The 15,114-nt window shown below is 41.8% G+C and overlaps 1 protein-coding gene across 1 annotated transcript in view; it reads left to right on the top strand.

The window, feature by feature from the left end:
* Positions 1–15,114, top strand: part of LOC306919211 (uncharacterized protein) — a 78,823-nt gene that overhangs the window by 18,897 nt on the left and 44,812 nt on the right. Inside the window, exons 7-11 of the mRNA XM_079496152.1 lie at positions 407–580; positions 2,262–2,441; positions 4,360–4,533; positions 8,968–9,141; positions 11,671–11,829. Coding sequence (XP_079352278.1) covers positions 407–580; positions 2,262–2,441; positions 4,360–4,533; positions 8,968–9,141; positions 11,671–11,829 — 861 coding nt within the window. The remainder of the gene's footprint in view (positions 1–406; positions 581–2,261; positions 2,442–4,359; positions 4,534–8,967; positions 9,142–11,670; positions 11,830–15,114) is intronic.

Here is a 15,114-nt window from a genome sequence, read left to right as displayed (position 1 = left end):
AGTGTTCTACTGTTGACCAGCATGAACTTTGGACCAATAGCATATCTATCTTTTAAGTGGAAAAAATGATGCTTTTATGAGCCAATTAAAATTGCAGTTTTATGAAAATTCTTCTTCTGCTGGTTGCAAGTAGGCTCTCTATCCAGGAATATGTATTTTATTGGTTTTAATCACCCTCTCTCTCTCTCTCTCTCTCCCTCTCTCTCTCTCCCGCTCCCCCTCTCTCTCTCTCCCGCTCCCCCTCTCTCTCCCTCCCCCTCTCCCTCTCCCCCTCTCTCTCCCTCCCCCTCCCTCCCCCCCTCTCTCTCCCTCCCTCTCCCTCCCCCTTTCCCTCCCCCTCTCCCTCTCCCTCTCTCTCTCTCTCTCTCTCTCTCTCTCTCCTCATCTGGTTGTATTATTCATTTAGACTGGAGAACTGCTCCTTGTCAGAGAGAGGATGTGAAGTTGTGGCTTCAGCTCTCAGCTCCAATCCGTCCCATTTGAGAGAACTGGACTTGAGTGGAAACGTCGTGAAGGATTCTGGACTGGATCTCATCTGTGCTGCAATGAAGAGCCCAAACTGTTGTCTGGAGACTCTCAGGTCAGATTCATTTAACTTTTTTATTGTGATTTGGTTCAGTAAAGATCTGTTATAGTAAGTGATTATAATGTAGTTATGATGGTGGTAGTATTTGAAGAGTGTGGATGAGGTTAATATCATGGTAACTCGCACTGACCATAATATTGATAAGATTCAGTGACTAATGTATGTAGTCTTTATGCTGAGATACCACATTTAAAACCTAAACACCTCTGAGTGGTTCAATGTGTTTTGTTGTCAGAGTGTCATCCCCTAGTTTTGAATGATATTTATATTAACTTTTTCACTGCTATCTACATTTATAAACGTAGCTAGGCTAACGGTACCTAATGGTGCTAACTACGCGTATGTGCGTAGACAACCGTATACTCCATATATGAAAGCGTAGTAGCATAGCTTGCTTTATAATTAAACATTATGTTATAATTTAGCTATTGAAAAATAGCAGATCTACAAGCTCATAGCGCGCCACCAAGTGGCGCGCTACGAGCTTGTAGATCTGCTATTTTTGAAAAATTGTTAACATGTGGCGCAAATCTTTGAATATATATTTCAGAGCGAACATTTTTAACTAAAATATTTGCTTCTGGGGGGTCCCTGGAACTACATATTTTCAGATGGGGGTCTGTGGCCCAATAGAGAGAATTCTGGGGGTCCTTGACATGAAAAAGGTTGAGCACCACTGACATAGAAACATAGGTTTTTCAGAAAAATGTTAGGATTTAGAAGCCTTGTTTTTTTAATCGACCAAAATGGGTTAATAGCGTTTCTGTGCTTGCTCAGTATGAAGAAAGTGTCCAGAGATATGAGGGACTGAGACAGACTAGCCTTCAGTAGCCAGGCTTTTATTTCCGTTCGCATCGGCAGAGTAGAGAGAGAAAGACGGACGGAGTTGTGTGTGTGTGTGTGTGTGTGTGTGTGTGTGTGTGTGTGTGTGTGTGTGTGTGTGTGTGTGTGTGTGTGTGTGTGTGTGTGTGTGTGTGTGTGTGTGTGTGTGTGTGTGTGTGTGTGTGTGTGTCTGTGTCTGTGTCTGTGTGTGTGTGTGTGTGTGTGTGTGTGCCAATCACAATGATTGACACATAGGAGGAACAATGAGAAACTGTAGCCTCGCATAGCCAGCGTTGGGAAGTACCAACCACAAGTGAAAGCAACAGAGGAGTATTATTAGACAAAGTTCGACTGAATTTAAAAAAGCTGCAGTAAAACATAAAAACCCAGACTATTTTATTATCAAAATTGGATCACCCTCCCTCTGACTACAATTAGAAAGGCATCACCCTCCCCTGTTGTCCTCCAGGCCCCCCTTTTCCTACATTTCAACTGGTCCCTTAGAACATGCCATTGTGAATCACATTGAATGTTATTCACATTGAATGTGATTCACATTGAAAATGTAGTGTTCTACTGTTGACCAGCATGAACTTTGGACCAATAGCATATCTTTTAAGTGGAAAAAATGATGCTTTTATCAGCCAATTAAAATTGCAGTTTTATGAAAATTCTTCTTTTGCTGGTTGCAAGTAGGCTCTCTATCCAGGAATATGTATTTTATTGGTTTTAATCACCCTCTCTCTCTCTCCCGCTCCCCCTCTCTCTCCCTCCCCCTCCCTCTCTCTCTCTCTCTCTCTCTCTCTCTCTCTCTCTCTCTCTCTCTCCTCATCTGGTTGTATTATTCATTTAGACTGAAGAACTGCTCCTTGTCAGAGAGAGGCTGTGAAGTTGTGGCTTCAGCTCTCAGCTCCAATCCGCCCCATTTGAGAGAACTGGACTTGAGTGGAAACGTCTTGAAGGATTCTGGACTGGATCTGGACTGGATCTGTGCTGCACTGAAGAGCCCAAACTGTTGTCTGGAGACTCTCAGGTCAGATTCATTTAACTTTTTTATTGTGATTTGGTTCAGTAAAGATCTGTTATAGTAAGTGATTATAATGTAGTTATGATGGTGGTAGTATTTGAAGAGTGTGGATGAGGTTAATATCATGGTAACTCACACTGACCATAATATTGATAAGATACAGTGACTAATGTATGTAGTCTTTATGCTGAGATACCACATTTAAAACCTAAACACCTCTGAGTGGTTCAATGTGTTTTGTTGTCAGAGTGTCATCCCCTAGTTTTGAATGATATTTATATTAACTTTTTCACTGCTATCTACATTTATAAACGTAGCTAGGCTAACGGTACCTAAGGGTGCTAACTACGCGTATGTGCGTAGACAACCGTATACTCCATATATGAAAGCGTAGTAGCATAGCTTGCTTTATAATTAACCCATTTTGGGCGGGAACCCCTTTTGGTGTTTTAAACATTGTTATAATTTAGCTATTGAAAAATAGCAGATCTACAAGCTCATAGCGCGCCACCAAGTGGCGCGCTACAAGCTTGTAAGTCTGCTATTTTTGAAAAATCGTGAAAATGCAACACAAATCTTTGAATATATATATATATATATATATTCTTTCAGAAGACTTATTTTTTGTTTCGACGTCAGGCCTAAATGGGTTAAACATTATGTTATAATTTAGCTATTGAATAATAGCAGATCTACAAGCTCATAGCGCGCCACCAAGTAGCGCGCTACGAGCTTGTAGATCTGCTATTTTTTTTTTTTAATTGTTAACATGTGGCGCAAATCTTTGAATATATATTTCAGAGCGAACATTTTTAACAAAAATATTTGCTTCTGGGGGATCCCTGGAACTACATATTTTCAGATGGGGGTCTGTGGCCCAATAGAGAGAATTCTGGGGGTCCTTGACATGAAAAAGGTTGAGCACCACTGACATAGAAACATAGGTTTTTCAGAAAAATGTTAGGATTTAGAAGCCTTGTTTTCTTTAATCGACCAAAATGGGTTAATAGCGTTTCTGTGCTTGCTCAGTATGAAGAAAGTGTCCAGAGATATGAGGGACTGAGACAGACTAGCCTTCAGTAGCCAGGCTTTTATTTCCGTTCGCATCGGCAGAGTAGAGAGAGAAAGACGGACGGACGGAGTAGACTGTGTGTGTGTGTGTGTGTGTGTGTGTGTGTGTGTGTGTGTGTGTGTGTGTGTGTGTGTGTGTGTGTGTGTGTGTGTGTGTGTGTGTGTGTGTGTGTGTGTGTGTGTGTGTGTGTGTGTGTGTGTGTGTGTGTGTGTGTGTGTGTGTGTGTGTGGATAGGCCAATCACAATGATTGACACATAGGAGGAACAATGAGAAACTGTAGCCTCGCATAGCCAGCGTTGGGAAGTACCAACTACAAGTGAAAGCAACAGAGTATTATTAGACAAAGTTCGACTGAATTTAAAAAAGCTGCAGTAAAACATAAAAACCCAGAATATTTTATTATCAAAATTAGATCACCCTCCCTTGGACTCGAAATACAATTATCTCACCCTCCCTCTGACTACAATTAGAAAGGCATCACCCTCCCCTGTTGTCCTCCAGGCCCCCCTTTTCCTACATTTCAACTGGTCCCTTAGAACATGCCATTGTGATTCACATTCAATGTGAATCACATTGAATGTGATTCACATTGAAAATGTAGTGTTCTACTGTTGACCAGCATGAACTTTGGACCAATAGCATATCTATCTTTTAAGTGGAAAAAATGATGCTTTTATGAGCCAATTAAAATTGCAGTTTTATGAAAATTCTTATTCTGCTGGTTGCAAGTAGGCTCTCTATCCAGGAATATGTATTTTATTGGTTTTAATCACCCTCTCTCTCTCCCTCTCCCTCTCCCTCTCCCTCTCTCTCTCTCTCTCTCTTCTCATCTGGTTGTATTATTCATTTAGACTGGAGAACTGCTCCTTGTCAGAGAGAGGCTGTGAAGTTGTGGCTTCAGCTCTCAGCTCCAATCCGTCCCATTTGAGAGAACTGGACTTGAGTGGAAACGTCTTGAAGGATTCTGGACTGGATCTCATCTGTGCTGCACTGAAGAGCCAAAACTGTTGTCTGGAGACTCTCAGGTCAGATTCATTTAACTTTTTTATTGTGATTTGGTTCAGTAAAGATCTGTTATAGTAAGTGATTATAACGTAGTTATGATGGTGATAGTATTTGAAGAGTGTGGATGAGGTTAATATCATGGTAACTCACACTGACCATAATATTGATAAGATTCAGTGACTCATGTATGTAGTCTTTATGCTGAGATACCACATTTAAAACCTAAACACCTCTGAGTGGTATAATGGGTTTTGTTGTCAGAGTGTCATCCCCTAGTTTTGAATGATATTTATATTAACTTTTTCACTGCTATCTACATTTATAAACGTAGCTAGGCTAACGGTACCTAATGGTGCTAACTACGCGTATGTGCGTAGACAACCGTATACTCCATATATGAAAGCGTAGTAGCATAGCTTGCTTTATAATTAACCCATTTTGGGCGGGAACCCCTTTTGGTGTTTTAAACATTATGTTATAATTTAGCTATTGAAAAATAGCAGATCTACAAGCTCATAGCGCGCCACCGAGTGGCGCGCTACAAGCTTGTAGATCTGCTATTTTTGAAAAATAGTGAAAATGCAACACAAATCTTTGAATATATATTAATGCTGTCAAAAATAACGCGTTAACGACGTTAATTCATTGCGTTAATTAATTGCGTTAAAATATTTAACGCAATTAACGCATGCGCAGTGTTCCCCCTAACCTTAGAGTATAAGCCCCTAACGCGAGGCTCAGGAACGTCCAGTGCATAACAAATCTGTCACTGTGTAGCGCACAATCATGATTGAACAACACCAGAGAGATACACTGTAGCTTGTGTATTGTAGTTGGGTTCAATGGGTTGCCAAGTGGTTTGATTCTGTAACTCTGTTGCGTTACTTTGTCTGCCTACAGTGCCTAGCAAAGCCCCTTTGGATCATCATTCATTAGGCTACACACAGTCACACACACACACACGCACACACACGCCTCCTCCAGTCTTCTTCCTCCGCACGCATGCACACACGCACACTACTAGTGCTGTGTAGCTATCGGGATCAGACGCAGCGCTCTGCAAGAATCCCTCACAACACTTTATAGTACCGTCGGGTCCGTCGCAACTTGTGGACAGTTTGAAAATGCGGGTCCTACGTGCATTAAGCCATTAACGTTGGTCCGCCTGGTTTCGTTTTGTCCAACAAGATTACGTGAATCAGCATGGCTGCGCCTGCAGTATAGGCTATTACCAAAACAAACACATGGTACTTTTGTGTCGCACATGGAAAGCAACTGAAAACGACCATGGATATAAAGACAGTTCTCCTGTGCTGCTGTGCACAGCGCAGATAATGCACAACTCCAGGTACGAACCAAAACACTGACTGAAGCTGATCATTCACGACTAACTATCTCCAGAGTCCTGCAGTCCCGCAATGAAGGAGAGACAATCTCGTCTCTCACTATAGTCCACTTCTCTACAATGCCATTCTAGCCTTAACACCTACATTTATATGTTATTCAATATATTACTTTAGCGCAAAATATAGGCTTTTCTAAACCAAGCCCTGTTTCAAAAATGGTTATGTGCCATGTTATTGTATTTTGTGAATTAACTATAGTCTACAGTTTAACCCATTGATTCTCAGTCATTTTAATTTCAAGGACCCCCAAATGAAATTGATAGAAAGTAGCCTAGGCCATTTCATTATGATTTTTATCTCTGGACTGGGACCCCAGTCTCCATCCATCCATCCATCTTCAACCGCTTATCCGTGGTCGGGTCGCGGGGCAACAGCTCCACCAGTGTTCCAGACTTCCCTCTCCAGAGCAACATTAGTGACTTCCTCATGGGGGACCACAGTCTACATGGCCAAAAGCCAGTGTTAATTTAACTCAAAGTGTAGGCTAGGCCTACAAATGCTCACATCATATATAAATGCATTAGAAAACAAAAAACGAATTTATATCCGCTTTCTGTCATTTATATTAACATTTCCACAACAATATACAGGAAAATATGGCATATTTTGGACATAGTTCGAATGGTGATTAATCATGATTAAATTAATTTTAAAGCTGTGATTAATCTGATTAAAAATTGTAATCATTTGACAGCCCTAATATATATATATATTCTTTCAGAAGACTTATTTTTTGTTTCGACGTCAGGCCTAAATGGGTTAAACATTATGTTATAATTTAGCTATTGAAAAATAGCAGATAGCTTGTAGGTCTGCTATTTTTGAAAAATTGTTAACATGTGGCGCAAATCTTTGAATCTATATTTCAGAGCGAACATTTTTAACTAAAATATTTGCTTCTGGGGGGTCCCTGGAACTACATATTTTCAGATGGGGGTCCGTGGCCCAATAGAGAGAATTCTGGGGGTCCTTGACATGAAAAAGGTTGAGCACCACTGACATAGAAACATAGGTTTTTCAGAATCTTTTTAGGATTTAGAAGCCTTGTTTTTTTAATCGACCAAAATGGGTTAATAGCGTTTCTGTGCTTGCTCAGTATGAAGAAAGTGTCCAGAGATATGAGGGACTGAGACAGACTAGCCTTCAGTAGCCAGGCTTTTATTTCCGTTCGCATCGGCAGAGAGAGAAAGTAGAGAGAGAAAGACGGACGGAGTAGACTGTGTGTGTGTGTGTGTGTGTGTGTGTGTGTGTGTGTGTGTGTGTGTGTGTGTGTGTGTGTGTGTGTGTGTGTGTGTGTGTGTGTGTGTGTGTGTGTGTGTGTGTGTGTGTGTGTGTGTGTGTGTGTGTGTGTGTGTGTGTGTGTGTGTGTGTGTGTGTGTGTGTGTGTGTGTGTGTGTGTGTGTGTGTGTGTGTGTGTGTGTGTGTGTGTGTGTGTGTGTGTGTGTGTGTGTGTGTGTGTGTGTGTGTGTGTGTGTGTGGAGATAGGCCAATCACAATGATTGACACATAGGAGGAACAATGAGAAACTGTAGCCTCGCATAGCCATCGTTGGGAAGTACCAACTACAAGTGAAAGCAACAGAGGAGTATTATTAGACAAAGTTCGACAAAATTGGATCACCCTCCCTTGGACTCGAAATACAATTATCTCACCCTCCCTCTGACTACAATTAGAAAGGCATCACCCTCCCCTGTTGTCCTCCAGGCCCCCCTTTTCCTACATTTCCTACATTTTCCCAACCTTTTTTGTCCCAGGGCACACTTTTCATAGCCTAAAAATCTCAGGGCACACCTAGATATATGGTGTATAGGCCTATCTATATATATATATATATATATATATATATATATACACAGTGTTGGGAAAGTTCATTTATTTTAGACTTTATTGAATAAAAAAACCTTGGGGGATTAATAAATTGACAACTTTTACAATATCTCCATTACCATTATCCAAATGAATTCCTTATTATATATATTTTTTTAAATACATTTTGGAGAAAAAAATAGCTCATATGCAATGTGAAATGCCACCTAATTCTTAATCCTTTTCCTTGTCTTTATTATGGGCCAACTTGTGAAAGCTGCATGCTTTTATTGTGAAGGGTCTCAGTTCTCACAGCCTGCATATTTCCACGTGCTGAAAATAGCTGATCGACAAGCTCACAACACGTTGCGTCCGCAACGCGTTGTGAGCTTGTAAATCAGCCTTCTGTGGAGGATTTTGTTCGCCGAACGAGGCGATCATGTATGGACACTTGGACAGCTATTTTTCGTGGCACATTATGTTTAATCACAACAACGTCACGTTTACTTTACCTCCTCAGTGTTTGGGTCGGGACATGTAGGACTGTATGTGTCTGCTGTCTACGTGCGCTCCAGTCTTACTGGAGGGGGCGAAATGTAGCGTCTTCTGGATGCATCTCTTTAGCGTTAACATTTCAATGGCCGAGGGTCGTTAGAGTCTATTGTTCCGTAGTTGTTGTTATCTAATGGTTAGATGTGTGACAACAACAACGATTGCTTTCGGGGGAGGGTTAGTGTTATTTTCGGTCAAATCAGGCGGCACACCTGGACACATCAAACGGCACAGTAAAGTCCCGCGGCACACAGGTTGGGAAACACTGCGGCTTAGAACATGCCATTGTGATTCACATTGAATGTGAATCACATTGAATGTGATTCACATTGAAAATGTAGTGTTCTACTGTTGACCAGCATGAACTTTGGACCAATAGCATATCTATCTTTTAAGTGGAAAAAACAATGCTTTTATGAGCCAATTAAAATTGCAGTTTTATGAAAATTCTTCTTCTGCTGTTTGCAAGTAGGCTCTCTATCCAGGAATATGTATTTTATTGGTTTTAATCACCCTCTGCCTCTCTCTCTCCCGCTCCCCCTCTCGCTCCCTCTCCCTCTCCCCCTCTCCCTCCCCCCCCCTCTCTCTCTCCCTCTCTCTCTCTCTCTCTCTCTCTCTCTCGCTCCCTCTCCCTCCCCTCTCTCTCTCTCTCTCTCTCTCTCTCCTCATCTGGTTGTATTATTCATTTAGACTGAAGAACTGCTCCTTGTCAGAGAGAGGCTGTGAAGTTGTGGCTTCAGCTCTCAGCTCCAATCCGTCCCATTTGAGAGAACTGGACTTGAGTGGAAACGTCTTGAAGGATTCTGGACTGGATCTCATCTGTGCTGCACTGAAGAGCCAAAACTGTTGTCTGGAGACTCTCAGGTCAGATTCATTTAACTTTTTTATTGTGATTTGGTTCAGTAAAGATCTGTTATAGTAAGTGATTATAATGTAGTTATGATGGTGGTAGTATTTGAAGAGTGTGGATGAGGTTAATATCATGGTAACTCACACTGACCATAATATTGATAAGATACAGTGACTAATGTATGTAGTCTTTATGCTGAGATACCACATTTAAAACCTAAACACCTCTGAGTGGTTCAATGTGTTTTGTTGTCAGTGTCATCCCCTAGTTTTGAATGATATTTATATTAACTTTTTCACTGCTATCTACATTTATAAACGTAGCTAGGCTAACGGTACCTAATGGTGCTAACTACGCGTATGTGCGTAGACAACCGTATACTCCATATATGAAAGCGTAGTAGCATAGCTTGCTTTATAATTAACCCATTTTGGGCGGGAACCCCTTTTAGTGTTTTAACCCATTTTGGGCAGGAACTAGCCTGGATCCAGCCCAAAGACCCCGCCCACTCTCTGAGTGGACTGCATCTCTTGGTCTGGTGTTGCACTGTGAACCTATAATTTCCTCGGTAGAAAAATGTATTATCCAATGAGAATCGGTGGTGGGGGGTGGGTCTAACGAACAACCAACCAACTAACTAACTAACGAACAGGGTTGAGGGAAATTCTAATCCCCTCCCCCTTGAAATCGCTCAGACAGGAGACAATGTCAGACTGAAGCTTCAAGAAAGCTACAGTCTGATAATCAGGCTAGGCAGGAACCCCTTTGGTGTTTTAACTAAGCATTATGTTATACTTTAGCTATCGAAAAATAGCAGAGTGGCGTGCTATGAGCTTGTAGATCTGCTATTTTTGAAAAATCGTGAAAATGCAACACAAATCTTTGAATATATATATTCTTTCAGAGGACCACCGAGTGGCGCGCTACGAGCTTGTAGGTCTGCTAGTTTTGAAAAATCGTTAAAATGTGGCGCAAATCTTTGAATATATATTTCAGAGCGAACATTTTTAACTAAAATATTTGCTTCTGGGGGGTCCCTGGAATTACATATTTTTAGATGGGGGTCCGTGGCCCAATAGAGAGAATTCTGGGGGTCCTTGACATGAAAAAGGTTGAGCACCACTGACATAGAAACATAGGTTTTTCAGAAAAATGTTAGGATTTTAATCGACCTCAGTCCAAAATGGGTTAATAGCGTTTCTGTGCTTGCTCAGTATGAAGAAAGTGTCCAGAGATATGAGGGACTGAGACAGACTAGCCTTCAGTAGCCAGGCGTGCGTGCGTGCGTGCGTGCGTGCGTGCGTGCGTGGATAGGTCAATCACAATGATTGACACATTTTATTGACTATTTTATTATATGTATATCATTTGGTGTTATTATATATATATTTTTGTTTGGTTTCTTTCCGTAGTTTCCTTGGTTGTTTATGTTGATTGTTCTTCATCATTTTCTTGTCTCCATAGTATACTATTTTACATCAGTATCTTTCAGTTTTTCAGTTTAGTTACTAGAGTTGACCTTACAAAAGGAAAACAACACAACAAAAGGAAAAACATTGGAAATGTAAAATCCCACAGACCTAGTAGGACTTGTGAGATCTTTATTTGATGTATTGGTGAAATGACTATAAATATACATGTATGTTTTTTAAAATGGTTTTAAATAGTTTTTAATTGTTTTTAATTGGTGCACTAAAATGTCTGAACAGTTTATATTTACAATATGTCTGGGTCCCCACCCACTCACTCAGGGGTGACGTGTCACACCTGTAGTGATGGGAGGGGCACCAAAATGTGGTGTTCTGATTGGTTAATGGGGGCACTCCCTGAGTATAAAAGTACAAACTTTTGTGTATGTTCACATGACCTGATGAAGATCAAATAGATCGAAACGTTGTCAGAATTTTCAATAAAGAACGTCTTTCTTATACCCATGGTGTGCGGGCTCCATCCAATACCTACTGAAGTTTCTTTAGCCCAGCACCCAGCCTGTTGTGCGTATTCTACGTCCGCTCTGACTATTTTATTATCAAAATTGGATCACCCTCCCTTGGACTCGAAATACAATTATCTCAACCTCCCTCTGACTAGAATTCACATTCAATGTAAATCACATTGAATGTGATTCACATTGAATGTGAATCGCATTCAATGTGATTCACATTCAATGTGAATTCTAGTCAGAGGGAGGTTAATTGTATTTCGAGTCCAAGGGAGGGTGATCCAATTTTGATAATAAAATAGTCAGAGCGGACGTAGAATAAGCACAACAGGCTGGGTGCTGGGCTAAAGAAACTTCAGTAGGTATTGGATGGAGCCCGCACACCATGGGTATAAGAAAGACGTTCTTTATTGAAAATTCTGACAATCTATTTGATCTTCATCAGGTCATGTGAACATAAAAGTTTGTACTTTTATACTCAGGGAGTTAGTGTTCTACTGTTGACCAGCGTGAACTTTGGACCAATAGCCTATCTATCTTTTAAGTGGAAAAAATGATGCTTTTATGAGCCAATTAAAATCTGGTTGTATTCTTCATTTAGACTGGAGAACTGTGGGTTGACAGAGAGATGCTGTGAAGTTCTGGCCTCAGCTCTAACCTCTAATCCCTCCCTCCATCTGAGAGAATTGGACGTGAGTCTCAACATGGTGAATGAGTCAGGAATGAAGATGCTGCTCTCTGCTGGGCTGGAGAAACTCAAGTGAGTAGACCCTGTTGTGGGGCCCGGTTTACAGGAGAACCATTTACTATTTGTGGGTAACGTTTGTGGGGCATCACCACTATTTTACTATTTTCAGACATGTGATGATTGATGCATTGTTGTTCTACTTCCTACAGAGTGAAACACTGTAGTGTCAGCTAGTGGAGACGTTGTGTTAGACAGTCAGGCATTGATGCATTGTTGTTCTACTTCCTACAGAGTGAAACATGGTGGAGAAGATTGGTTCAATCCTCATCTCATTAAAGGACGTGAGTATCTCTCAATATTGACATCTTATACAGAGTTTTTTTTAACACCTACTGTATTGTTTGGTAGACTTCAGGGGTGTAGTTGTAACATTGTTAGTTGGGTTTGCTTTCACATTGTAGTTTGTCAAGCACGCAGTCTGGCGCGCACACAGTGCATCTTCAGGCGTGTGCGTGTTGGTCAAACAAGGATTTCATACTCCTTAGTGACACGTTGCAGACAACTACAGCCTTGGCTGAGAGATAAAGCCAGTCAATAGAAATATGTGGGAGATCGGAATGATAAACACTCATTCACGCGTTCTCACTCACATATTTGAATGTGGGCCTGGTATGGTAGGCTTGGTATGGTAGGCAGATCTACAAGCTCATAGCTTGTACAAGCTACAAGCTCATAGCTTGTAGATCTGCTATTTTTGAAGAACCGTGAAAATGTGGCGCAAATCTTTGAATATACTGTATATCCTTTCAGAGCGAACGTTTTTAACTCAAACCTTTGCTTGTTTGGTTTTACTTCTGCCACATGTGGACGGTGTGTGTAGGCTAAAGAGGCTTTATGGAAACAGGTTTGCTTCTAAATGTATTCCTGCAGGAGGCCTTTTACGGGCCCAATGAGGACAGGTATGGCTGTGCTCTAGTCTAGGTTGTCTATTTCTATGTTGTTGTGTTTGACAGTGTTTCCCAAAAAAGGACACAGGCTTCTGTGTGCGGCCTAGAGGGGTGTGGTCTAGAGGGGTGTGGCCTAGAGGGGTGCGGCCTAGATTGGTGTGGCCTAGAGGGGTGTGGCCTAGAGGGGTGTGTAGAGCTACGTGCAACACAAAATGTCTTTGGGAAACCCAGCCAATGACATTTACCCTACAAAACATGAACAAAAAGAAAACGGATAATAGGACATTACACATACAATAAAATAATGCTGAATTAACTAGCTTGTATTGGTATCTTTGACTGCACAATAGCCTCCCATTTAACCTCCTTGTCTAGTAGTCCGGCAGTCGAGGTTGACGGGTGGGACATTTGGTATATAGTCTTTTTTATTGGCCTAAAATATTGTCTATATAGCCTACATACATTCATGAATCCACTTGCTGACCGGCTGAAAGTATTGGGCTTTTTTATAGGGGTTTCTTGTGACCATTAACATCCTATGGCAGGCAAAAATGTCAAACTTCCATTATGTTTTAACCCATTCTGGGCGGGAACCTCTTTTGGTGTTTTAAAGCATTATGTTATACTTTAGCTATTGAAAAATATCAGATCTACAAGCTCATAGCGCGCCACCGAGTGCCGCGCTATGAGCTTGTAGGTCTGCTATTTTTGAAAAATCGTGAAAATGTGCCTCAAATCTTTGAATATATATTATTACAGAATGAACATTTTAACTCTAATCTTTGCTTCTGGGAGGGGGGGGGGGGTCACTGGAACAACATATTTTCAGATGGGGGGTGGAGGCATGAAGTAGCATGTGACGTGTCCAACTAGGGGGTTTTCATGATTCTGAATCCATTCCAAGCATTAGTTTTGCACAAAAACTAATGCTTGGAATGTATTCAGAAAAATCACACCTGTGTGAACTGAGTGGTGCAGGGTCTTATATAGCCTGATCAGCTGTGGTCTGACGTAATGTCAGTGACCATAGTAACCATGCTCATTTTTTTGGTACGAACACGGGTACAAAGCCAGTTGTTGGAGTGGTTTACACCACTCAAAAATGAAAACCCCTTAGTTTGACATGTCACATGCTACTTAAAGCATAAGGAAAGTGTGACATGTTTGACAGTTTTGCCTGCCGTAGGATGTTAATGAAAAAGAAAGCCCAATAGTGACAGCCGGTCAGCGAGTGGATTCATGAATGTATAGACAATATTTCAGGCCAATAAAAAAGACTATATACCAAATTTCCCACTTTAACCCATTCTGGTGTTTCAAGCATTATGTTATACTTTAGCTATTGAATTTTATTTGAGAAAATGTGGTGCAAATCTTTGAACATATATTCTTTCAGAGTGAAAGTTTTTAACTCAAATCTTTGCTTCTGGGAGGGGGGGTCCCTGGAACAACATATTTTCAGATTGGGGTCGGTGGCCAAATACATATATTATTGGGGGTCCTTGACATGGAAAAGGTTGAGCACCACTGTGTGTGTGTGTGTGTGTGTGTGTGTGTGTGTGTGTGTGTGTGTGTGTGTGTGTGTGTGTGTGTGTGTGTGTGTGTGTGTGTGTGTGTGTGTGTGTGTGTGTGTGTGTGTGTGTGTGTGTGTGTGTGTGTGTGTGTGTGTGTGCGCAAATGTGTTTGTGTATTCGCTCACGCGCGTGTGCGTGCGTGCGCATGTTGGTGTGTGTGTGTGTGTGCGCGCACACGTGTGTGTGTGAGAGAGACTGGGTGCAAACGCAAATGTGTTTGCGCACGCGCGTGTGTGTGTGTGTGCGCGCGTGTGTGCGGGCGCGGGCGCGCACGTGTGTGTGTGTGTGCAAATGTGTTTGTGTGTTCGCTCACGCACGTGTGTGTGCAAACGCAAATGTGTTTGTGTGTTCGCTCACGCACGTGTGTGTGCGTGCGCATGTTGGTGTGTGTGTGTGCGCGCACGTGTTGGTGCATGCGGGTGTGTGTGTGTGTGTGTGTGTGTGTGTGTGATGTACTTAATGGTTACCTCTGACCTCCAGATTGATATGGTTTGACCTCTGACCTCAGATTGATAGTGCGTGCGCCATGCGTGTGTGTGTGTGATGCACTTAATGGTTACTGTGTGTTTTCTCCTCAGATTTCCAGCGTCTCACACTGGACACAAACACAGCAAGCTGTTGCCTCACTCTGTCTGAGGACAACAGGAAGGTCACACGGGTGGAGGGACAGGATCATCAGTATCCTGATCATCCTGAACGGTTTGATGTCTGGGAGCAGGTTCTGAGTGCAGGGAGTGTGCGCGAACGCTGCTACTCTGAGGTAGAGTGCAGTGGAGGGGTTTATATAGCAGGGACTGACAGAGCAATCAGCAGGAAAGGAGATGGTGGTGACTGTA

The sequence above is a fragment of the Electrona antarctica genome (assembly GCF_951216825.1).
Source record: "Electrona antarctica genome assembly, chromosome: 3".
Classification (NCBI taxonomy): domain Eukaryota; kingdom Metazoa; phylum Chordata; class Actinopteri; order Myctophiformes; family Myctophidae; genus Electrona; species Electrona antarctica.
Note: the sequence above shows the minus strand (reverse complement) of the source record. Positions and strands in the feature narration are given on the sequence as shown.